General features: G+C 32.0%; 1 protein-coding gene across 4 annotated transcripts; it reads left to right on the top strand.

Annotated features, from left to right (window-relative positions):
• Positions 1–400: 400 nt before the first annotated feature.
• On the top strand, positions 401–26,139 carry LOC148609115 (hemocyanin A-type, units Ode to Odg-like). 4 transcript variants are annotated; one of them, XM_088541137.1, is made up of 6 exons: positions 401–549; positions 5,261–5,312; positions 6,142–6,212; positions 19,494–19,817; positions 24,176–24,288; positions 24,855–26,139. In XM_088541137.1, exons 4-6 carry the CDS (start codon positions 19,500–19,502, stop codon positions 26,110–26,112), a joined length of 1,689 nt encoding a protein of 562 aa, XP_088397263.1. In that variant the 5' UTR covers positions 401–549; positions 5,261–5,312; positions 6,142–6,212; positions 19,494–19,499; the 3' UTR covers positions 26,113–26,139. The 4 variants fall into 4 exon arrangements, with proteins under 4 accessions (XP_088397263.1, XP_088397262.1, XP_088397261.1 ...); XM_088541136.1 differs by lacking the exon at positions 6,142–6,212 and adding an exon at positions 5,925–6,035; XM_088541138.1 differs by lacking the exons at positions 5,261–5,312; positions 6,142–6,212 and adding an exon at positions 18,918–18,989 and having other exon boundaries at positions 531–549.
• Positions 26,140–26,975: the final 836 nt, after the last annotated feature.

Genomic DNA, 26,975 nt, shown 5'->3' with positions numbered 1-26,975 from the left:
ATTGTTCATAATTTCTGTACTATTTTGACTACTGATTTTACCGATTTTGACTAGTGACAATTTTATGCTGTTCATATGTGCTTTAATATACTGGAAATAATGAACCGTAATGATAGTGGGAGGTTTAGTGGGCCTCCAGACCAGGGTTAACTCACCTTTTATTTGATTAATTGCACGCGTGTGTGGTTCAAAAGACAATATACAACATTAATCCATTGAAAGCAAAAAGATTTAAAAAATCGACGTGTTCCCATAAAAACACACGGAAGAAGGGGAAGAAGGAGGAATGTCACTTTCTTGATAAGCATCCCACATAAATTCCAACAGTCACGTACTACACGTTAAGCAAATTGATTTTCCAGTATTTCTTTCCAACAAATGTTGGATTACATTAAATCAGTTGTAATGTGAAAAATACCTTGTATACTTTTATTGCAGCGATTAAGTCCTTTCTTCTTAGATCAAAGACTTTCACATTTAACGCCATAAACAGAAGTCTTAACTATAATAACACAATTAGACACTATGGTAGAGTTTTCAGCCTTTATGGTAAGTACAGTTATGTTTTCCTAAGTACCGCTCATCGAATTTCTTTCAAGAATAACATGTTTTCCAGAGAATGTTGAAAGTTTGAAAAGGTCTTTTGTTTGTGCAATAAAATTCAAGATTCTGGTTTATTACACAACACAATGATATGTACAATGACAACATAGCAACATTCGTGAGTTCTTTAGATTTTGTTAACCAAGGTTTAAATGTAAGGCGGCAAAACACCAATGAATCATAATATTGTGTTTGGCCATAATTTTATTGAATGTGTAATTAAACTGAAACCTTTGCTTAAGATTACATTTTATATCGCAAACGCAAATTGGTTCGTGTTCTTCGTAACAAACGCGAATTTAACATTTATTTATCTTGAGTGAAGTTGTACATAGTTTAATTGACGTAAACAGATGACATGAGCAACATTTGTTTTTGTAAAAGAATTTCCATCATGTACCACGTTGTAAGACTTACATTGCGAGCAAAAATAAATAAATAAATAAATAAAAAATAAAAAATAAAAAAGGCCCAAGACTAAAGACACAAATGAAAACAAAAATACATATTATTCATTGTTTCCATTTTACGACACATCTTTTGTACTGGCTCATTAGAAAACTCATACTGTTAAACTTATCGAAACATTGAAATGGCTGTTATGAAATCGAAAATGCAAGAATGATATTTTAAGGAGAAAAACGACTGACTGAGAATCTGATTCAAAACACTGATATAAAGTTGTGTTAAAAATGAGACACCTTGAGGTAGTCTTTGAAATAATGGATAATCACATAAAATCCATATAACATTTTGTTATATCAAGGGAAAAAGCTTCAATGGTTCAGACTGTGTTCAGGTATTCCGATGAAAATTGTGGATCACACAAGGTGTTTTTTTTTTTTTTATAGTATCCTTAACTTCCATCACAGTTGACTGTTTCCGGTATATTGCAATTCAAACAGTCAGCACAAAAACACCACCAGGAAAAATCAGTAGTCAAAACAGTACAGAAGATTTATTGATGATATGTCTATTAAAATAGTCTTTTTTGTCAAAACCAGAATATTTCTCAACCAGATGTAATGTAAGATGACTACTGTTATCAAATTACAGATAAAGATATAGAAATGGCACAGAAGAAGCTGTGCCGGTAGTCGATTCATTTCTTGTTCAGGTGGCCATTTGCAAAATTTAGAATTTTTAATCACGATGTCTCATTAATATGTCGATATTTGAAATTAAAGGACCTAGGTTATATTACATACTTTTTATTCACAAGATTTTGAAGTAATTCCATTTATCTTATTTTCTTCCAGAGAACACTAGGTTTTATCAAACATAGCAATAAAATAGAATTTATAAGTTACTCATCATCGTTTCATCTTTTCTTATAATTTGTTTAAAATTTATGTAGATTCCAACGAAGGGCAACAATTGAATGCTTGATTCGCCAATTACATTTCGATTTGTGAATATTCATGACATTGCATAGCTTGATACCTAGAAAAGAAAAACAATGTCAAATACGTTACAAAGGAAGTTTTGCATTTAATATAACATTTTATGTTTCTGTTGTTTGATGTTGTCAAATTAGCCATTACATACACGGAATGCTTCTCTGGTCATAAACCTGCTCACTTTACATTCGAAATATCTTACTTATAACTTTTAAATCAATTATATTGGTTAAGATAAAAATAAAACTACTTTGATGTTCCTGTAAATGTATTACTTATATTGATATTTAAACAGCCGTTGCATATTTCAACCCTTAATCTTTAAAAATATGTACAATATTTTACGATATATTTTTGATAGGTATAATATATTTCTGTTACGGGAAAAAGTCGAGAGTGGTATTTTTGTAACACAAAAATACAATATTGACACAAATAATCAATATTCTTTAATTGTTTTTGAAGTATGCATTGCATAGGTAAAGATTCAGTCGAAATATTCATAAGCTACTATCACCTTCAAGGTGTAGGGGCATTAAGCTGTAAATATTGTCTAAAAATATCAACTTTTTTGTAGTAACACGAAAAACATAACATAATATATAAATATAAGGAAAAATACAAATTTGTGACCTTAGTTCATTGTCATAATGGTGCCTTATTTTTTAAGTCATTTAGCAAAACCTGCTGAGAATTGTAAATTTTCGGACATATTTTCATCCGGAAAACTATGTACACACCAAAGAAACAACTTAATATTGTCACATATGATTAACAATGTAACAATGAATGCATTTACTAAGTAAAAAGTTGTTTCTTTTGTGTAGACATCATTTCCTTGACAAAAATATGAGCAGAAAGTGACCAAAAAGTACAAAATTTGACCAGAATATCTGAATATTGGCAAACTTCGAGCATTTTTTATGTCCTTTCAATGCAAGAAATATCAGAAATATTTTTGTTTCTCATTTGCGATGGATTCAAGTCTCCAAATTCACAATTCAATTATTTCACACATTAATTTTCAGTTGAATTTTAGGTCAATAAGACCAATTATCACCCCTTCACCATTGATTTTCTTACAATGTCAACAACAACTATGTCAATTGTACATGTAAACAATGTATTTATCTATCATATTAGAACAGATGTAGCCCCAAGTTGTTATAACTATTACCATTATCATTATTCATAAGCAGTTAAGTAATTTATCATTCAATGCAGTCATGACATAGGGTTAGTGTATGGTTTTTTGATACAGGAAATAGTATCTCAATTCATCCTGAAACTTAAATATCGACTTACCAGGCTGATTGAAATAAAACGATTTGAAAGAAGAGAGAGAAAAAAGCGTTTACGACTTACGATAAAGAGAAATCTGTCAAAATCACATATGGCACTCTTACAATATATATTGTTTAAAGTTTATTTAGGTATCAGCAGGTTTAAGAAAAGTTGTCTTGCCATTTGTATGTTCTGTCAAAATTCACTTCTAATGAACACTGTATAGACAGATTCATAGGTCTGCTTAACCCTTTCTTGGACGGAAATGCACTTACCACTTCTGTATATTTCACATTTGTGTTCCATTGGACATACGCAAATATTACATATATGACAAGTCTACTGCATTACCGTCATATAAGATAATGAGGAATTATATAATGAAGATATCTATTGAAATTGTTAATTAAACTTTCAACTTGTCTATTCCAGACACTTTTTGAAGTCCCTTCGTATCAATTTAAATGAAATTTTAAACTGGATATCCTGAATACCTGTTTAAACCAATCCATTTTAAAGTCCAAAAGGTGTTCGGTTTAGACAGGTTTCACTGTATATTACATTAACAAAGACAGCGTATCTTAAATAATGAATGTAAGTAAAGATGAACATTAACTCTCAATACACTGCTGTCATATTTAAAAAAAATGAACCTTTTTTCTGCAGCTTAATTCAGCCATCTTCAAATCCTTACAATCAGCCGTCGGGTGTAGTCATTTTATTAAAATGTTACAGCGTGTGGAATATTTTGTGGTTGTTGGCGAACTATATGTATTTGAAATAATAACCAAATATCAGAAACTTCGTTGAAAGTTTGACCCATGTACCCAGAATGATTGTAAATTGATTTTCGTTCGGGCGGATAAAATAATAAAAATGTCCTCTTTCTTATATTTTTGACACTGTGAAGTCAGTCTCATATCTATATCTTGACCTACACTTAGAGATCGATGGTAAAGGAAAACTATTGACCATACTTTACGTCAAACTTGATGACTTTTCATTCAAAATTGTCAACTTTCCTTCCATCTGTGGCAACATTCCTTCAGCACCTGCGTATGGAGTTTTCATATCACAGCTCATACGTTATGCCAGGGCTTGCCGTAACTAAACAGACTTTTTTTTATCACGCTAGACTTCTTACAATTAGGCTACTTGAACCGGGTTATCTTGCTACAAATTTGAAGTCGTCACTACAGAAGTTTTATGGTCGCACCATGAACTCGTGGATCGTTACGGTCTATCCATCTGCACCATGAAAACTGATTTGTTCATTGTGTCATAGTTTTCCTTTCCTCTTTCGTCTACCCCGGACTTGACGTTTTATGAGCAACTCGGCGGGTGTTTCTAGAAAAGCAGAGGACGCTTACCCTACCGGTGCAACAGGTCCATGCTCCCAGTTTTTAGTGGAGTCCGAGCTGCTCATTTGCTTTTGTGACTTTGTATGCATTATTTTATTTACTTAATGTTCTTTGTTGTGTGTGTCTGTTTTCCATGTCTGGTCTTCGTCCCTGAATTACATTCTTTTGATTTCCGCTAGAACCTTCGTTCCTTTGATTACTCTTTGACTATTTGTTTAACCGGTGTAGAAATTATTCTACCTACAAGGATATTTATCATTTTTATCATATTTTGGATTTCTTGTTGCCCATAGATAGCTGTCCCATTTTAGGATACAGGGCTCTGTACATGTTGTAAACTTGCTCGTAGCAGATGTTTATTTACAAGATATAAAGATTGTCTGCATATATATATATATATATATATATATATATATATATACACACGTATGTATTTATGCAAATGAGTATTTATATAGAAATGAACAAATCATTAAAAAAACGAATTTTTTAATTGAATAAAAAAACAAAAGCTATACAACAAATAAATGAGAACAAACAATAAAAATAAAGAAATAAACAGTAAAGATGAGTAAGAAGAAAACTGTCAACATCAATTTATCAATTTTATAGACAGAGGCGCAGATGTTTAGCAAAAACTTATACAGAAGATGTTAAATACAATGTGAGTATTTACGTCTTTCTAAATTTACTTTGCACGTATGACGTTACTGTGTCTGTATGGCCATTTATATATTTATATAAACCTATATAAATCGTCAAATATCGATATGAAATATCAGAATACCGAGGCGTGAAAAAACCAAATATAACGAGAATAGATATGGTGTATATGTCAAAGAGACAACAAACGCCACTGGGATGAGAATGTCGGCCTAATTCCACCCATTGGTCTTCAATGAATGAAGCCTCAATACATCAAGATACACATGAACAGCGAATTGTATACAATGTACATGACCTGAGCGTGAAGCAAAGGAACAAATAAGATCTACATACATGATAAAGTGAACCGAATAAAATACATTACAAATACAAAACTGAATATGAATATGGGAAAACATGACGTAACACAATAAATTAAAGAAATTGTAATAGAAGATTTAGTTCATATTGTTTTTGAGTCATTTATTCAAGGAATGCTTAATCAAAGATTACACATTTTAGGTAGGTGTAGTTCTTGAATACGGTATGAACATGTATGGAAAAATATGTTAAAGCAACCAAAAATACGTATTTGTATGTTTTCTGCTAGAATAAATTTAACTTTACATAGGGCATAGAGTAGAAACAAGACGTAACATCTGATATGTATCGATCCTTTTTCCACATCATACAGATTGTAATGAAACGTATTAAACACACATAAAGCACCTGATTTACAGTTGTAAGTACCTGTTATTTATCCTTTAAAATGTAATTTGGTGGATTAAAGGAAAAATATAATCAAATGATACAATTCAATTTTGTCTATTTAAACGTTTGAATTTTAGAATAACTACCAATGTCAAACCTGATGTGATCAGAGAGTTATAAAGGACTTATCAAGTACTAAAATATCTAAGTAATGTATCATTTAGTAACTTAAAGAGACAGTGTGTATAATATGAATGTATTACTCTTAATGGGACAAGAACATTTATTTCTGTTTAAAACAGTGCTTTAGCTTCTTTTTTATTGTGTTATGTCTTGTTTTCTGAATCTTTAATATTTACATGTAATTTTTTGTATTCCGTTTTCAAATTGTTTAAGTAGATCGTCTTTGTTTTCTCGTTCAGGCCATATACTTTTGTTTTTTGGTGTATCTGAAAGGCACCATTTTTCACACTTAGGTATTTCTTTGCCTATATTCCTGATGGTTTGTGTTTTAACTCGTCCTCAATTTGCTGAAGTGTTTTAGATTTCATAAATCTAAATCGCCCTTTTTACTTTGAAGATAATTTTTAATTTTTACACAAAACTAGTTACTAAGTAGCTCATCTAATTAAAGCTTTCTTATTCAATCTTATTGTTCTAAGTCTTGTACAGAATGCAATTTTAATATAACGCGATACTTTGAAACTCATAACTAATTTCTATCACAAATATCAAAATAAAGACTTGTTGACCCAAATTTTACTATTTATCCTATTGTAAATATTTAGCCCATTGTTTGTGAATCCACTATTCCACTATTCGTAAGATAACAAAAGGGAATAATATCCGCAGCAGTCCATAGTTTTGGTCGCATGACACAAATTATTCCACATTATTCTTTCTGAATACCAATAAATTAATTATCATCCTATTAAAATAAAAGATTATCTAAACAATGACAGTAAAAAGGAAATTAGGCGATACACACACTTGAAACATGAGTTCATAAATCTATTTAACAAATATTCAGTGATCACTATTCAAAAGAATATAAGGGAAAACAGAACTAAATCACTGGCAGCGTAATATTGGACAATTAACATATGGCAAAGTCTTCATGTTACAGTTAAGAAATAAATAATCGGAGATTTCATAAATGTAGATTGCACTTACTTGTTCTTCTTATTTCGATTTTACCTCTTCACAACTAATTGTGAGTAAAGTTTCATATCATATGTCATAACCATTACTTCATTTTTCATTATATGGTAGTAATCACCCAAAAGAAATATAAATATATTCTCTAATCACTATACTATTACATGTTTTTTTTTTATTGCTTTTCATGCTAAAATTTCAGTCATTACACTTATATTTCTAAGTAATATTTTATATCAAATTTAAGAGATACTGACACGTTGATTCAATACAGATGTCATATTAGTTGCGTATGGCTTACATTTGAAACATATGAACATGTATATTATGTGTTTAAACTCTTTCTTATTAAAATTTGCAATTCAAATTTTTGCAAATCCCCAAAATTGCCATTTTTAGAGTTAACATATTATATTATACACCAAACTATGCGGATTTAAAGTGGAAAAACAAATATAATTCCGGGTGTTCAAAGAATAGGCATGCAGCAGCGCTAAGCTTGTCGTAAAAAGCTACTAAATAGTGCTCAGAAACCTAGCCGGGGGCTAGGCGCTCTGCCCACAGAGCAACCGGGATGTGTGACCCAGGTGGTGGAATGGGGTACCCCTGGCATGTTACATGCTGGGGTTGTCAGGCTATTATACGGAAAACCTGACCGCAAACCATAGTGATGCACCGTGTTGGGAAAAATGCCACGTTCCTCGCACGTTTAAGAACCCTGCTGTGGTATTCGATAGGAGTAGGGACCTTTGCGCTCCGCCGCAGGAGGCTAAATTGCCCGACCTTACCCATCCCCCCTTTTTCCAGTGGCAATCAAAGTTTGTCGACCCTATTGTCCTTGTGTCCCATCCTTTTTTTTTAAAGTTCATTTTATCATCCATTTCATTTTCATCGTCTGAATATAGCTGAAATATTGCTGCTCGGACGTTAAACCCCAACAAACAAACAAACAAACAAACAAATATAATAATTTCATTGTGAAGATAGTAAACATATTCTTTAAATTTTGAAAAAAAGAAAAATGGGAAAATTTATTCCGTGATTCATTGATTGATTGTTGGGGTTTAACGCCCGAGCAGCAAAATTTCACTATATTTAACCGATGAACATGAAATGATGACGATGGTGATTAAATGAAAAGAATGGGACACAGGGATAATAGGGAGGACAAATTTGGATTGCCACTAAAAAAGGGAAGGATGGGTAGAGTCGGGCAATTTAGCCTACTGTGGCGGATCGCAAAGGTTCCTACTCCTATCGAATACCACAGCAGGGTTCTTTAATGAGCGAGGTACGTGGCATCTTTCCCAACACGGTGCACCACTATGGTTTGCGGTCAGGTTTTCCATATTATAGCCTGACAACCCCAGCATGTAACACGCCAGGGGTACACCATTCCACCACCTGGGGCACACATCCCAATTGCCCTGTGGGCAGAGCACCTAGCCCCCGGCTAGGTTTCTGAGCACTATTTAGTCGCCTTTTACGACAAGCTTAGTGCTGCTGCAGGCCTATTCTTTTGAGACCCGAACCTGCACGGGGCAGAAAATTTATTCCAATAGGAAAACTTGATTTCCAATTGGAATATTGACTTTCCAATGAGAAAACCAGTTTTCCTGTTGGAAATTCACTTTTTCCAATTGGAAAACAAATTTCCAGTTGGAAAGTTTCGTTCCATTGGAGCGATAAAATTATTATATTTGTTTTTCCAATTTAATTCCGCACAGTTTGGTGTATAATATAATACGTTAACTCTAACAATGGCGATTTGGGGATTTGCAAAAGTTAAATTAGAAAGTGTTTGGACTTCAACATTGCCAAATTTGTTGCGTTTGTCTATGTCCGTCCTTTGTTTGTTATTCATTAATTATAAATGTTTATAAAAGGTTAACAAAGCATATGTTTAAAAAGATTGCATTATAGAACACATTGAGAAATTACTGCAATCATAGTCATATCTGTTACATACTATGTATTTAAAATTTAAAATAAAACAAAATAAAGAAGTTATATATGGGCTAAAAACCTGTCAAAAAAGAAGTCCTTGTCCTGTCCCTCTTCGTGGTGTTTTTTGTAACATAAACTCTATTATGCCCATACAAATATTGATACTTAAAAATTAGATTTTTACAGAAAATGTTCGTGTCGGTAGCTCACGTAAGTAAATGTTAAGAAAAATGTAATTGATTTGGCGAGAAATTGTTAACGAAAGAAATACTATGGAAAGCTGTCATGCATAAAAAATATAAAAAAAATAATACCTATGAAGTTGAGAATATGATATATGTGTCTTGGCAAAGATCAATACATAGGTAATCATTAATAAAACACAACACATACAGGAAACTGTCTGTTGATTACTGAATTTACCAGTTTTGACTGATGGCAATTTATGCTGCCCATTTGTGTTGAAATATACCGGAAATAATGAACTTTAACAGAAGCGGGAGGTTAAGCTCAATACAATACTTAGTATAACCCACTTTTCATATCTGAAATACCTGTACTTACTCATGACCATGAGGTGGTTTCTGACCTTTCTGGTTTTTACCCATATATTGCCATCTGTTATACGGATGTTCCTTTTGACTACTCCTTTTGTCTATCGACAAGATTTTATCAGTTCTGTAAATTTATTGTTGAGTTTGCTTATGCATGGTTTTAAAACATGAAGACAATGAAATAATTACCGAATCCATAATATAAAATCGGAGGGACATTAAATAATACATGAACTGGCAGAGCCATGAAACTTTCCCAGTTTTTAGTGGAGTCCCAGTTGCTCATTTGGTTTTGTTACTTTGTATGTTTGACTTTATTTACTTTATATTCTTTGTTATATATGTCTGTTTTCCATGTCCTGTTTTTGTCCCTGGATTACATTCTTTTGATTACCGCTATAACCTTGGTTCCCTTGATTACTCTCTAAAATGTAAACACAACATATTGGATCTTAATCATTTTTGCCAATTTGTTTGAAACAAAAACATTCAGCACAAACAATCTAGGATAATATACATGTACTTTTTGTTTTAATAAATGTCCATTTTAAATATCAATTGGTACAAAAAAAAAACACACATTTACATTCAAATAAAATAATTGTCCATTCGGAAATCGAAAATTGCAGTGGAATTAATCTATCAGGTGACGCACTTGAAGCGATCATACTTTGAAGGTGACCTCATTTCCCCCTAATATTTCAATAATATCGTAGATCATACTATATTATAATGAGCATGAGCAACGACATATTGTATGTGTGTCTTTGGTAAATCAGAATTATTTAGAACAGTGGCGTATGCAATAAATTAACCATTAAATTATGTTGTTTGTTCATTGAATAAGAAATGAACTTTTATTCCCCTATGGATGAATATATAATTTTTATGTTTATAAATATAAATGTCCATTTTAAGGATATCATATATAAAATCTTCTTCCTTACTTACCATTCATCTCTAATCAATTGATTCGTTTATCAATTGAAATCTAAATGATGGATTTTAGGAAATGGTCCCAAAAAGTATCTTACCTAATTCTTTTCAGATATCAGTCCTTGGTTGAAAAAAATACTCAATTTCTTAATATGAGTAATAAAAGCTTTTTGTGAATTACTCTTTGAACTGATATGACCACTAACTTACCAATTATGACACTAAAGCATGCAAATGCTATTTAATCACCACCGGCATATTTACGCCGCAATGGAAGAGACAGGTTTGGCGCGCTGCGAAACCTCGATTTAACCCACCCTTTCGTTTGAAACGCCTGTACTAAGTCATGACCATTGCGGTACCAGCTATTCCGGTTATGTAATATCCAGTTTGTCGGATTTGTTTTTGACCTGACTTGATGATGGATCAGATTACTGTTTGGTAATTTTATTGCTACCCTTATTCTCAGCAGAACTTAGGAGCGAAAAATAAAACTACACATAAACGATTCCTTTCAATTTGCAACGTTCCCTAATGCTGAAAACAATCATGCAATATCAAATGGTATTTAAATAAAGCAAATTCAAGATTGTGTGCATCTTCTTCTAATATTTTGAATCTTAGTATCTTTGAGAATGAAGGATGATGGTCGAACATGAAATTGCAAAACTTAACAATCAATTTAAAAAAAGGTCCTGAGTACACAAAAAAGGTTACACGAGGGCAAAATTGTGTGGGTATTTACTTGGTAATCCCTTATTCAAAGTTTAATTGTTAATATTTAACAAGGTAAATAAATTAACCTTGTTTTTAATAAAAGTATATGTAATGTTTATTTGAAAGGCATCAACAGCTTGTTTAGATGTGGTATATCGGGTTGACACAAAGTTACCGGTATTATTGTTTTGTATTCCTAGCGTTTAGGTAAACATTGTACTTACAGTTGCCAGGTTTAAGCTTTATTATTTTGTTGCAGTATCTAGCTCTTTAATTCTTATCTTTCTATAATCAGTTCTTTACCTTTATTATATTGTTTGTATAAAAATGATAATTCTATGTTTATTCTTAGATCGGGATGCAAGATTTGCATTACGCAATGAATACCCTCTGTACTATTACGAAACTATTGATAGGACGTAGTAGTATTTTTGTTCTTTATTTAAGTTAATTTTGTTTCTACATAATACAACAAAAAGGCTGCACAATATCTATAGTCCTGTTTTAGTTCCAATAAGTGGTTTGTAAAGTACAGCGATGACTAGAAAAGTAAAACAGACAAATTGAAACTTGCTCATGTACCGTCATAAAAATTTGCACTGTTTTGTGGGTGTTTAATACCGTATTTCAGGAAAAAACGGTTCAATACATGCATATCACAGTACAAAAGAACTGTTTTAGCAAGATTATATTTTACATATTTAACGTTAAATTGTCCATAATCATATTTGTGCATTGTGCAGTTGTCTATTAACTATGTAATATTGTTGCTTAATCCAGTCCTGCATACGTGCTCCACTCGTCCAAATGATATCATTATTGTAGGTATTACTTTGTCTCGACCAGATGATTTACCTATAAAATGTCATGCGTAAAGAATATAAAGGAAATCTGATTGCGTAATAAAGATATTTATAAAATATTTATTCAAGATCAAAATGAAAACTATTCAGAGTTAAAACAAAATCGGAAACAATAACGATAGACGCGAAAGACGAGGTTTATTTAGCTAAGCGAATATTAATTCCCAACATACTGTAACAGCAACGAAAAAAAAAAGACCCAAACAATTCTACCTTATTTCTGTTTTCAAAATTAAGCATTGAACAATTAACCCTTTCATCCCAAAAATATATATTGGATCTTTTCGTAAAGTGAAGATAAGAGTTATTAGTTATTGGGAAAACTACACATAGACTGCACTGAATTACAATAAAGACTTTTGTTTAAAACGAACAACCAGTTGTACGACTGATTACTTTTAGCATGAAGATTTAAAAAAAATGACATTTTTAAATTATTATATATATAAAAACAAGCAATGAGATTTTACAAAAATCTCGAAAACCGAGACATTTGTTTTAAATTGTTTTAGCAAAATTCAATTTTACTTATCATCATGCCTATATCAGTTCTCTCATGATGGAAATCCTAGCTTTCCAACATGTCGACATGCATATTTATAGGTTTCCATACATGGAATCTGAAATTAACTTATTATTAATGCATGACCAACTCGATGCAGCCTGTTTTTTTGTTTATTTTAATGTACATTTCCCGAAACCTATGCTGAAAATTTATTGTTAAGAATTTTATCATGAAGTTATCGTACACAGTGATTATATTAAAGAGTTAAGTTCGACTTATATACTGACCTGTTATGCGAGTATTATATCAACTCATTTGAAAAATATAGCTCTTTAAGCTTAATAATTTGTATGTTCATTTCGGTTATTTTATATTCTTTGGTGTGTGTGTGTGTGTGTGTGTGTGTGTGTGTGTGTTCCATGTCTGTTTTTGTCCTTGGATTACATTATTTGATTTCCGCCAGAATCTTGGTTTCCTTGACTACTCTTTTAATCTATTATAACACATAGTCCTAACTACAGGATCTTGTAGGTTTGTAGTTTACTAGTTCGTACCTTTTCATTATATTCAATCGTTTTTTTTCTAAATTTATCAGTGGAACCGGATTAAACGAAAATATTGTCATTGTATCCTAAAAATCAACTTTTAATAGTCATTTAAGTCACTTACAATGTAAGTGCGTTTAAAACTATTTGGTACAACTTAAACTTTTTAATTGAAGAATCATAAAATAGGATAATCGGCCCTGTAAAACAGAATTTATTTAAACGGTTAGTTATGTTAGTGGTTACTAAATACAAAATTTCAAATCATACATATAATGCAAATGTCGGCCGGTTTTACACGTGTAAACTTATATTAGCACCATGAAAATACTTTCCGTTCTTTTTTTGTTTTTATTTCAAGCATTCAATATGATTAAGTAATTTTGTCACTGACGATGTTAAATATTTGGAAGCATTCGCTCACATAAAAGTATTTATGAGTATAAGTTGCAGGTATTACATGTAATTGTCTAATAAGCTGCATGTAACTTATTCAACTATGGAACTGTCCCTTTATAATTATTTCGAACTTGATCATGAAGTTTTCAATTAACTGCAGAACACCCTATTGAATCTATGGGACACTATTGAGTCGATAAACAATAAAACCAAATGTATGTGCGATCTAGTATTTAATTAACAAAAATAAATTATTCTATTTAAGTTTTCTTATTACATGACTTCCCGTGTAAGGTAAAATGCAAATTTTATCACAAAGCAAAAATGTTTCTAAAGTCTTGTTTTACTTACTGCGAAAATAATGTCTTTTCCTAGAATATAATAATTTATATCAAATTATATTCTAAATGATCCAGAAACAAAATAAATTCCTCTAAATGTTTACATTTTACAGTAGAATACACAGTCAGTAACCATCCGTGAAGACAGGAGACATTGCAATTATATGTTCATTTGTTTCGATAAACACCTAAAACATATTCGTCATATACTTTTATATGTTATATTACCATAAAAAAAATAAAAACATATGCAAATGACTTAAGAATGAACATTTCAATAAAATACAATTTGGTACTTACAATTCATGTTTTAATCAGTATGCGAGAATTTTACTTGACAATATATGTAACTTTTGCAGAGACACATTTACAACAGATAATCGGCATTCCTATGGGCACTCGTAGTGCCATCTCCAAGCCGATCGATCTATTTTTTTATTCATATGAATCGGAATACCCTTGAAAGCAAGTCAAAGACAAGAAGGTTGAAGACGCACGATCCTTAAATTTTACATATTGACCACACTCCGTTCTTCAATAATCATAATTTTAAAAACTGGCTTCCGTTTTTTATACACCAGAACTAGAAATTAAAGACATGAATGATTTCTCAGCGTCATTTTCGGACCTTCACCTCGAATTTGACGACAGTAGTGTTCTCAGTGCAAACATATGACAATCGAGTTGATTATTTATTTCAAATTATATTAAATTACCATTTAATTTGCCGTAATATACCCTGCACATGATTTTTTTTTATAAAAAAAACATCCTTTGTTAAGGAATGTCAAATCTGGTAGCTACTATTCCGACTTTCAATGCATCATCATTACTTGAGAGACAGGCTTTTCATCTCATATGCTGCGTAGAAAGTTTTTTTCCACATCTAATTCTAATTGAGAACTACTATTTCTGACAAACATATTTTATGTGACTGTTCTCCATAAATTAAAAAAAAGTAGTAAAATTTCCTTTAATGTTAACATGTAAATGTTATTATTTTTATCTTAAATTTGACTCGACTTCCCCATATAGTTTAAAACTGATTTTAGTCTAAATATATATATGTAAATAGGTACAACATAACAATGACATTCATAATCTGTAAATGACAAGGATTTGGTAACAAATTTGGTCGAGTTTGCCAAAAAATACTAACGATTACGTTACAGTTCGATTATGAAAAGTGACAAAAAATTAAGAATAAGAGTATCGTGAATGCAAATGAATTTTAAAAGCGTGTACTTTTCAAAATGCATTGTTCGACAATCAAAAAACAATAATAATTTTCTTGCAGTTGTCACTGGAAGAGAATTTTTTTTTAATCCTTTTTTTCGTCGTTCAAAGAACGTGTCAAAATGTTACAAAATGAAGTTATGTGTTTTAGGTTCAGTAGGTAAGAATAGATATCCAACCAAGTCTTCAATGAAAAATTGTCCAAGTCGGGACACTGTATAATGATAAACTGGACATTCATTATTTTGGGTTCTTATTTTTTTTACGCGCTTAAGGAACTGGAGTTCTTATTTTGAAGTCCTTGTCTTCTTTGATTGACTTTACATCAATTATACTATTTAAAGTTTCTTGTTTTTTCATCTTTTATTATTGATGTTTTCTGTACATTTTTACTAGATTTTATCGATTGCGATCGCTGTTAATGTTATGCTGCCCGTTTCCATTGAAATATATCTGTAATAATTAAATAACAACCAAGTCATGACCAATGTGGTAGTATCCAATGTTCCAGTTTATATCTTGATATTGCCATTTGGTACATGGACTTTCCTATTTGACTTTTCATTTCTACTTTTGATTAGCTTGAGTGAATGAGTTCGCTAATTTTGTTCTTACCCTTCATTGTTTATAGAACTTCATATATGAAAAGATTATGGCATTTATAACAGTTTTGTAATTATATGATTTAATGTGTTCTTATATAAAAAACCGTATATTTGCAGAATGATCTTGAACTTATATTTCAATATGTTCAAAATATGAAAATATATGTTGCAGCTTTTCTTGCGTAATAATAAAATGTTTTTAAGCATTATGTTTTGTTTTAATAAGATTTGAAAAAAAAAGTACGTTAGAGAGGTTTCAAATCATCTTTTGGCATTCTGATGTTGTTTCCTTGTATTTGTATATATATAATAAAGTTAATTGATTGAAGTTTCATTAAGTTTTAACACTAACAAACAATACTTTAATGATTAGATACAGAACAACCTTTGTCAAAAATTATGGTATTCATACAAACAATCTTTGTAAAAGATTATGGTATTGATACAAAACAACCTTTGTAAAAATATGATATTCGTTTCAAATGAATTAACACAATGAAACAGAAGACAGATTGAGGACGCGACATATGGACAGTAATCTGTTTCATTTATGATTAGTGGTCGTTTTAATAATTGAATATTCTCACTTATGTTCATAACTTTAACAGTTAATGGTGATGTTTTGTTATTTATCACTTTAGTTCTTTTTAATAACAAAGGTTTAAACCCCTTTTAATTGTTTCTTTGCCACACTTTCTAATGGTAACAATATGTTACTAAATGAGTTTATCGTCTATTCATGTTGGTTATATATGACATGATAACTGAACTGGAATAATACTTTAATATGGTTCTATAAATTAGTGGTTTTTCGATAAAATGTGTCAGACAACAAGGAAACTTGTTTAGGAATGCCACTACAGGGTAAACAATTCAGAAAGTTTTTTTTAAGACAGATAATATATGTACCTATTACAAAGACCATTTTTTCTGCCATATTGCAAAATGATAAAGATATATATAATTTAATTTAACTTTGAGTGATTAAACGATGTAAAAAATATTTGTTTCAATAATTTTTTATGAATTTTTGACATAACAATTTGTATGGTAAAATTATATACATCAATTTAAAATGCCTTTTGTTTGTTTGTTTGTTTGTTGGGGTTTAACGTCCGAGCAGCATTATTTCAGCTATATTCAGACGATGAACATGAAATTGATGATAAAATGAACATGAAATGATAATGAAATGAAAAAAGGGATGGAACACAAGGATAATGGGGTCGACAAATTTTGATTGCCACTAGAAATAGGGAGAGGTGGGTAGGGTCGGGCAATTTAGCCTCCTGTGGCGGAGCCCTATGGTTCCTACTCCGAGAGAATACCACAGTAGGGGTTTTTAACGTGCGAGGAACGTGGCATCTTTCCCAACACGGTGCACCACTATGGTTTGCGGTCAGGTTTTCCGTATTATAGCCTGACAACCCCAGCATGTAACACACCAGGGGTATTCCATTCCACCACCTGAGGCACACAACCCAGTTGCTCTGTGGGCAGAACGCCCTAGCCCCCGGTTCTGAGCACTATTTAGTCGCCTTTTACGACAAGCTTAGGGCTGCTGCAGGCGGCCTATTCTTTTAACACCCGGACCTGCACGGGGCAAAATGCCTTTTCAAGGGGAAGCTAAATGGAGATGTTTTATAGAAATTTAAGGCGAATTTTAATTAGTATAGCTCTACAAAAACAAAAAGAGTTCCGTGATCCCCAATTTTCTTTTAAAATATTGAAGAATGTCAGTTAATTATTCTATAAATAAATCGAACGTGTAAATGGGGTAAATCCCTGGATATAATTATTAAAAAAATTACCGAGCGTGCAAATGAGGGGAAATCCTTGGACATCATCGATAACAAAATTACCGAACCTGCAAAAAGGTAGTAACCTAGGCATCACCGGTAACAAAATTACCAAACGTGCAAATGACTGTAAATCGCTGGATATCTTTGGTAACAAAATAACCGAAAGAACTAAAGAGAGTAAATCCCTGGACATCTCTGGTAATAAAATTATCGGAAGAGCTGACAAGGGGGAATCCTTGGACATCACTGGTAACAAAATTACCGAAACAGCTGAAGAGGTAAGTCCCTGGATTTCATTACCAAACGGGCAAACGAGGATCATCACCTGTTGAACAAATCCCGGAAGAACTAACGACAGTAATATATAGGTACTGCCGGAAACAGAATGATCGAATATGCAAACGAGAGTAAATCACTGTCCATCATCGGTTACTATATTACTCAAGAGCTAACGAGGCAAAAACCCTGGACATCACCGGCATCAAATTTATCAATAAAAGCTAACGAGGCCAAAACCCTGGATATCACCGTTATCAAAATTACCCAAAGAGCTAACAAGGGTAATACCTGGAAATCAACAGTAAACAAAATACTGTAAGATCTAACGAAGGTTAATTTCTGGATATGACTGGTAACACAATTACCAAGCGCGCAAAGGAGAGGAAATCCCTGGACATTACCGGTAACAAATTTATCCAAAATGCAAGCGAAGGTTATTTCATGGACATCAAACGTAAAAAAATACCAAACTTGCAAACGAAAGGAAATCCCTGAACAAGACATCACCAGAAAAAAACATACCTTGAACCCAAACAAAAACTGTATTTGCCAAAGGAAAATACTATATTTGAAAGTTTTACAGAAAGGGCACATTTCTTTTGCGTCGTCAGCTTATATCAAAACTTGTCAATAGCTTCCGTTGCTATGCCAATTCGTCTGAATATAGCTGAAATATTGCTGCTCGGACGTTAAACCCCAATAAACAAACAAACCAATTGTCAAAACATACAGAGGCATTCTATTGGCTACTTAAAAGTCATTTAACTGTATATATCTATACATTTCAGATAATATTCGCTTAATCGTGTAAAATGTAAATGCACTGTACTAGTGTATTTAATAAGTAGTGAACTCCTTAAGCCGCCCGTCAGGCTGTTATAATTGTTTAAGTCACTTGCAATTTGAAAAAAAACTATACCCATCTGCACCTGTGGTTTTGACCCACATTGTTAATATATGACATTCACGCATGTTTATAAGGATTACATATGTAACATTCTTTAATCTTACTATTTTACTTTGAAGGGCAACATGACTCCTATACCCTGAGATTTCCCATAATAAAATATCTGCTTTTCAAATAGAACAAACTACTGGGTATGTTTTTCTTGATATCATTAACACCCTCCATTTGCCCAGTGAATCCGTTTGTCATTCCTCCTCCAAGTTTTTTTCCAGATGGTAACTTCAGAACATAACAAAGGAAATATTTTAAATCTGGATTTTATCATTTAATACTTCTACAAAATAGAGGTTAAGTGACATTTCCCTTATTATGTGATTACCACATGCTAATATGAGAAATCATTAAAGGATTTCATTCAAATTTGACACAAAATGGCCCCATTATAGAGGTAAAATATATGTTTGTACTCAGCCTTATAACAAATAAACTATTAGCACGATCCTTATTCCGATTCTCATTTTTTCTATAGAAAGTACTTGAAACTATTCCAATAGAAAATCTACTTTAATTTTGCCTCATTTGAATTTCCGAATAAAAAAATCACTACTAAGAATTTAGAAACCCTGCATTATTTAATGATGAAATAAATAAAAATTCTGATATATTTGAGCTGCATTTTAATTTACACATTTCAGCCGGATATGAATCATGTATTACCTTTACTGGTAATACTACTTTACCACCAATATGACGTCACCATGTCAAAGGTTATATCAGAGGGATTCCCTGGTGAAATAGCAGATTGTCAGTATGTAGAAAGATCAGAATTATACACATGTATACGGTCTAAATTCGATAACCCGGATTGGATTCCGGATTCTGGTCCTAAATTACAGTTGCGACTAAGACAGGATTTTTACTGGCATCCCACGAAACGTATCCGGCGTGAATGTCGAGCAATCCCAAGAGATGAATGGCACGCTCTGTGTGATGCCATAAACAAGCTGAAGAAGGATAAAGTGAGTGTGATGGTATAAACTTATAGGGCGTAACTGTTGCTAAAAGTTTGAAAAGACGTTAAAACATTTTTAGGTATTTTAATTTTTTTCAAAAATAGCTCTTTGAAAACAAGTCATATGATAGGTGAAAACAAGGAGAACTTTGTCGACAAAACAATGCACGTGATAATAGACGTGCAACACAAGAAACTTTCAGCATGCATATACACGCATTAGCTATCAAATGAATTTGTAGTGACCAACATGGCAATAGGCGTGTATGAAATCACCTTAGTCAAATTGGCTTTTGAAATTAAATTTCAGCCCAGTATTGCGGGAGTTAACAAAACGTAGTTTACTCTCACTGTAATATTTTGTCATCTAAGAATTTCAAAATTTTTCAAGAGTTTCAATGTAGCAATCTATTGTATATATATTTTTAAAAAATGTTCCATACCAATATGTGACGAATAGGCGGACGTACAAACAAAGTCACGGATCCGTATGTGTCACATCAGAGAACAAATAAAAATATACTACTTAAATTACATTATAAAATGAACTTTGTTCTGTAACAAAAACACAATAAAATGTGATGATGAAATGTTTTTTGCAGATTTAACCTGAAGATAACAATTAAGTTACATAATAACAAAAAGAAACCAAAGAAAAAGAAACAAACAAACAAAAACGAAAACAAAACAAAAACAAAAACAAAAGCTAAACAAACAAAACAAACAAGAAGAACAAAAACAAAACAAAACAAAAACAAAAGCTAAACGAACAAAACAAACAAGAAGAACAAAAACAAAACAAAACAATAACAACAACAAAAACAAACAAACCAAAAAAAAAGTATGCAAAGAGTAATCAAGGGAACCAAGGTTATAGCGGTAATCAAAATAATATAATCCAGGGACAGAGACCAGACATGGAAAACAGACAAACACAACAAAGAAAATAAAGTAACTAAAATCATATAAAGTAACAAAAGTAAATAAGCAACACAGACTCACTAAAATATGGGAGCATGGACCAGGTGCACCGGTAGGGTAAGCGTCCTCTGCAAAAATATTAATCAATATTGGCAATAGAAGTATCAGAAAAAAGTGCGTTTTTCTAATATTGTTCTGTAAGGATGTTTGAAAAACAAAGAAATTAATTTTATAAAAATCCGACATGCACATGTTTAACAATGTTCCCGATATTGCCCTTTTCTCTATTCATAGTAAGGTCTTTCACTTAGAAATTTCAATACATTGACGTAATATAGCATCTATATGAGTTGTTTATAACGGCCAGTAAATGAAGGGAGCAACAGTTAGAGTATTAGCTTAGCATATGGCGGTAAGAAAGAGAAAATAAAATCACGGGGCAATAACCATAACAGATAAACTATAAAACAACAGAAGACAAAACAAATAACAGAAATACAGAAATATAGGCATGACAGTGTTTACAGCTATTTAATCAGGAACCCTTTTCACGTAAGAAAAATCGTAAGAGTAAAATTAGTCGTAAGTTACAATCCCTGTATGGGAAAAACTTCCCACTTGCCCCATACCCCATTCCCCATATCCCCACCCCCCATTCCCCATATCCTATTCCCTATAGCCCCATTCCCCATTGCTGCAACCGACATTGCATCAACTTATTTCCCGTTGTTCAATGCCTTTTGCCATTCCGAAAAGAAATCAAGTAAAGTAAAATGTTTTATCAAACACATATAATGCATTAGGATTTAGAACATTTTGTGCAATCAATATTGATTTTAGAATCTCGTCGACGAGTTCGAGAATTACAGAAATTACACGATATTTGCATTGTTTACATGTATTATCGCCACTCCGGGCTGCATGAGAAATAATCATGCAAAATATTCTGAAACTATAGATATATATATAAATTGTGAATGAATTTGATTTCTAAAATTATTCTTAAAAATGTTAAAATTGTCAGGATAAGATTTTTGTTGATGGCTGTGATACATATATTTCAAACCAAATTCTTGAAAATTAGATATTTTTGGAAATTAAATGAGTGCGAACTCATAAATTTACCTTAATGGTCTTAATCAATCTGTAAAGTGTTAAAATTGTGAAACCAAACATCATATATGTGGATGTGATACATTTATTTCAATCAAATTTCTCAAAAATGACATATTTCCTCAGATTGTAAGGATGCGAACAATTTTAATTTCTATAATGGTCCAACATTATTGTTAAAACTATTAAAGCTGGCAATATTTGTATCCCGTTGGTGGTTGCGACACTCATATTTCTTTCAAAAATCTTCAAAATGACATATTTTTGCAAAGTGTATGTGTTCGAACACTTTTAATATACCTATTGGTCTAAAATTGTTGTAAAAATGTTAAATTTGTCGATATCATTATTATGTTGATGGATGTGATGCATATATTTCAGACCAAATTCTTGAAAATGAGATATTTTTTGCAAATTAAATGTCTGCGAACACTTAAAATATCCTTAATGGTCTTATATTATTGTTTAAAATGTTAAAATTGTCAAAAAAAAGTATCTTATGTTTGGCTGTGACATATTGATTTCAGTTAAATTACTCAAAAATGACATATTTGTGCAGATTGTAAGGATGCGAACAGTTTTAATTTCAATAATATAAAAAGGTATAAAATTCTTGTAAATGAAATATTAAAACAATTGCAATAGTATTATCCTTTTCGAGGTTGCAACGAATAAAATATTTCTGCCAATTGAAACAAATCAGCATTTTATTTTTTTTAAATGATCTTGTTATTCTTGCTCAATGTGTTTAATTGGTCAATATTAAAATCATACGAGTGTCTCCGACACAAAATTATCTCAGTATAAATTTTCCAAAATGATTTACGTTTAGAAATCGTGTGAGCGGTGAATATTTCGAATCTATAACAACCAGAAATTAAATATTGTACAAATGTACTTCCGGTTAATATAAAAAGAAATGTCAATGAATAATGAACTGCGACATCTGTAATAATTAAAAAATACTTTAAAACAAGTTTGTTTAAAAAAATATTTTAATTACTGCCATAGAATTATGATAGGTACGTTGTTAGCGGAAAAAGACAGAACAATTTGTTTGATTGACCAATCAAAATTATTCCCTCGCCCCGTCCCCATTACCCTATTCATTTACCCCATTCCCTATACCACATTCCCCATTGCCCCATCCCCCATTCCCTATTGCCCCATCCCCCTTTGCCCCATTGCCCCATACCCCATAAAATGGGAAGTTTATCCCATACAGGTACTTTGATTTACTATGACGTCATAACTTACGACTAATTCAACACACTTACAATTTTTGGAGAAAAGGACCATAGAATCTCAAAGACTAATTACACTAGAATTGAATTTTATGATGTAAACATTTTATATGTGTGTATGTATAAATAAAGGGAACTTTACCGAAAAATGATATTGAGTGTACTCGGTGGAATTTCAATTTGGTCATATTAACATTACAAGTGTAAAAAGAGGTTGGATCAAAATATGTCAAATAATACAAGATTTTCAATCAACACAGAGAAAAGTAAGGTACCTCTATCGAATTCGAATCTGGTTTGAAGCCTATCAAAAAAACATAATCAGTATACGTTTATTGGATGTTGTCTCATAAATAAAAATTACAAAATCGAAGTTTCATTACATTTTGACAATGAAAACGGCACTTAGGCCTCATATTTTACTACAGATAAAAGTCGTTGATTATGTTTGATACTGCAAAACCTAAAAAGTACAGAATTAATTAAATGATCACTATCTAAGGCATCGACTATTTCGTAACCCGAAAGAGGAAGGCATTGGATGTCGGATAAAACTATATATTAGCAGCAACCAAAATAAATGTTTTCATTTGAAAATCTGCATTGTTAAGTAATTGGACAAATATAGAATCACGATTTTAATTTTTAATTTTTTTCAATGGATGAGTTAATGTTTTCCACAATATGGAACATTTATTTTTGTTCCAAAGATTCCCCCCCCAATAAGATTTTTCGGCATCACAATGTTTATGCATATGACGTTCTTCTCGTTACCTCTAATAAAACATACTTATAATGACTTGCATTGTTACGTACTTCTAAACAACTACGTGATATTTCATATTGCTAAAAGTTCAAAATACTAAAAACTGTAACACACACACACACACACACACACACACACACACACACACACACACACACACACACACACACACACACACACACACACACACACAAACTTATATAGCAAAATTAAACAAAAACCAAATCCAATAAAACAAGTTTAGATATTACCTTGTGTCAATGTTTATATATATAATTCCGTTCCTTTAAATCTAAAAACCTAACTTTATTTCAATTTCAGACCTTTGCCCCTAATGTGTATGACAACTTTGCTGATTACCACACAAACGAAGCTGTCAATTCCATACATTTTGGTCCAAACTTCTTCGGGTGGCACAGAATATTTATTCTCGTGTAAGATGACTAAAAGCTTGTCTTCTGTTTTATCTTTGCATTTTTAAAATATTTTCTTTGTCTCAAAGCTTTTTCTTTATTTCACCTTTACGCCCGTTGCACGTACATATATAATAAAACTAGACGAAAGCCTTAATTCATGTTTTAGTCAGTGAAAATATAGTAAATGTTTTTTTTTGTCACATTCATAAGAATCTTTGTTTACTTTCACTTGCTACAGTGTCATTATACATGGTGATTCCAATATAGGAAAGAAAGTTAAAGGCGTGATTTGACATTAATTGTAAAATCTGATATATTTAGGTCGATATAACTTACGATTGTTAACATTGGAGTAGTCTTAGTCTTTAAGAACATCTAGGATTCTGAAAATTATATTGTTACAAGATTTACACTGTGTAAGTTAAAATCAATTTGGTGGAATCGCTACTGACTTTCAAGTGCATTTTACGATACTTGTCAACATACTAGTAATTGATTATCATTGATGATATAATAATACAAATATGAATTTTCATAAATAGGTTCTTGCTTTCAATAAAATATAGCTAATTGTTTGTCTACAGCTTCGAAGAATTGCTGAGGAAGGTAAACCCTAATGTAACATTGTGTTACTGGGATTCTAGATTGGACCATAACATGAAACACCCTGAAAAATCAATAATGTTTACAAAGGAGTTCTTCGGAAACACGAAAGGACCAGTGGTGACAGGTCCATTCGCTGGTTGGAAAACAATCAGAAATATTCCTCTTCGTAGAAACAGCGCACAGGAAGGTGAATTAATAAGTACTGCTGCCTTTGATAAGGTATTATCCAAACATTATCATGTACAAATCACTACCCCAACCGCTGACGACGATAGTAATGTTGAATCTCTCCATAATGGCGTTCATGCATATATTGGAGGCCAAATGAACGATTTTAACACAAGTTCCCAAGACATATGCTTCTGGTTCCATCATGCTTTTATTGACTCTGTATGGGAGAAGTTTTGCAGCAAACTAAGGAATAAAGGTCTAGATCCACAAGAAGACTACGTCATCATCGATGAAAGGTTGCATAGACCCAGACGGTTAATGGATCATTTCTTCCCGTTCAAAAATATTGATGGATATAGCGATTACTTCCCTAGAAACATTTACAAATATGAGGAATACGCAACATGTCCGGATTGTCTAAATTCTCCATATTTGAAATGCAATAATGTAACAAACAAATGTTACTCAATTCAAGAAAACGAACCCAAGCGACTTGTTTTCAAGCCTCTCAAAAAAATAGAGACGAATCATTTATCGGCTCCTAAGGACGAATTTAAGATAATTTCAGGTAAAGAAAATCTCGAATCTATGGTGTTTGTACCTGTCAAAGTCGTCTTCCGCGACGCCGTTCACAAGTCAATTCGCAAACAGTATATAGCTGGATGTGAATACCAGAAAAAAGATATTGATGTTTGTAAGAAATCAGTTGCAATCGTAGAATCACATGGTATGTCATACCACGGTAAATACCGGAACTACGTAATCAACGACGCATGCGTTCCACAGTGGGTATATGCATTTGTTGGAGTTCGTGATCCAGCTCTTGGAGACAGCATGTCATTTATAAGCGTAACAGACAAGCTTGGAAACCACTGTTTTGCATACTGCTTAGACCTTGAAGCCAAAAAGTACAGATCATGTTCTGGGGTCATCAAACTCACAAGAGATACACCCCGGATGTACTCTAAAAGTCTGGATGATGCAAAGGCCAGTGGATTTCCATTCTCTCCACTCGAGGCAGATACGCTTGATCCAAGAATACAGTTGTCTTTTTTGTGTTATTAAAACATATCTGGTTTCGGGTCTGTTAAATCATTGATTTTTCTTATGCCAAAGTTTTAGCCTATCTTTCTTGTGCATTGCCACATCGGATAAGAAGACCAAAGGTTACTAGTAACAGATCATAAAAAATAAGAAAATATGAAGACAAAGATAAATCCAAAGAAATATTCAATAAAAGTCTGAAGAACTAATCAGTAAAAATCCGAAATTAATTAATGATAGCTGACACGAACCAGCTTTTATAACTTCACCCTCTTTCTTGGATTTATATCGTGCACAAAGTAAATAAAAAGCAGTTCTAAAGTTTACTTAACAGGTATAAATGAAAACAAAATTATAGTATAAAAGAAAAATAACTTCCATAACACATGTGACTGCTATTTTACCAAACGTTAATCTACCTGTGATATATAACACATGTGACTGCTATTTTACCAAACGTTAATCTAACTGTGATATATAACACATGTGACTGCTATTTTACCAAACGTTAATCTAACTGTGATATATAACACATGTGACTGCTATTTTACCAAACGTTAATCTAACTGTGATATATAACACATGTGACTGCTATTTTACCAAACGTTAATATAACACATGTGCAATTTACCGTCCAATTAACTGTTGATTTTTGTTGTTTGTATTGTATTATTTACTGATGAAGGGAAGCAACACAATTACCGAACATTAACTTGATCCATCGTCAGGTACTGGGAAATCTCTGTTATTTCAGACTGTGTACATTTTAGGTATCTGTGGCTATTGCTAGCTAAATAAAAACAAAAATACGTACTTGCTCAATTGGTCCTTCATATTAAAGGAATCCATCATCTCTATATCTTGATCAGATTAAAATATTATCT

Source organism: Perna viridis, chromosome 8, assembly GCF_037379345.1.
Source record: "Perna viridis isolate PV_CMFRI_1.1 ecotype Kerala chromosome 8, ASM3737934v1, whole genome shotgun sequence".
NCBI classification, from domain to species: Eukaryota; Metazoa; Mollusca; class Bivalvia; order Mytilida; family Mytilidae; genus Perna; species Perna viridis.
The sequence above is the reverse complement of the archived record's forward strand: the minus strand, read 5'-3'. Positions and strand labels throughout refer to the sequence as shown.

Excerpts from the sequence above, each read along its gene's own strand:
- LOC148609115 (XM_088541135.1), top strand. The coding sequence starts at position 526 with ATGGTAGAGTTTTCAGCCTTTATG. Across the intron at positions 550-19,493 it reads TAGAGTTTTCAGCCTTTATG|CCGGATATGAATCATGTATT; the intron begins GTAAGTACAGTT and ends TACACATTTCAG. Across the intron at positions 24,289-24,854 it reads CACAGAATATTTATTCTCGT|CTTCGAAGAATTGCTGAGGA; the intron begins GTAAGATGACTA and ends GTTTGTCTACAG.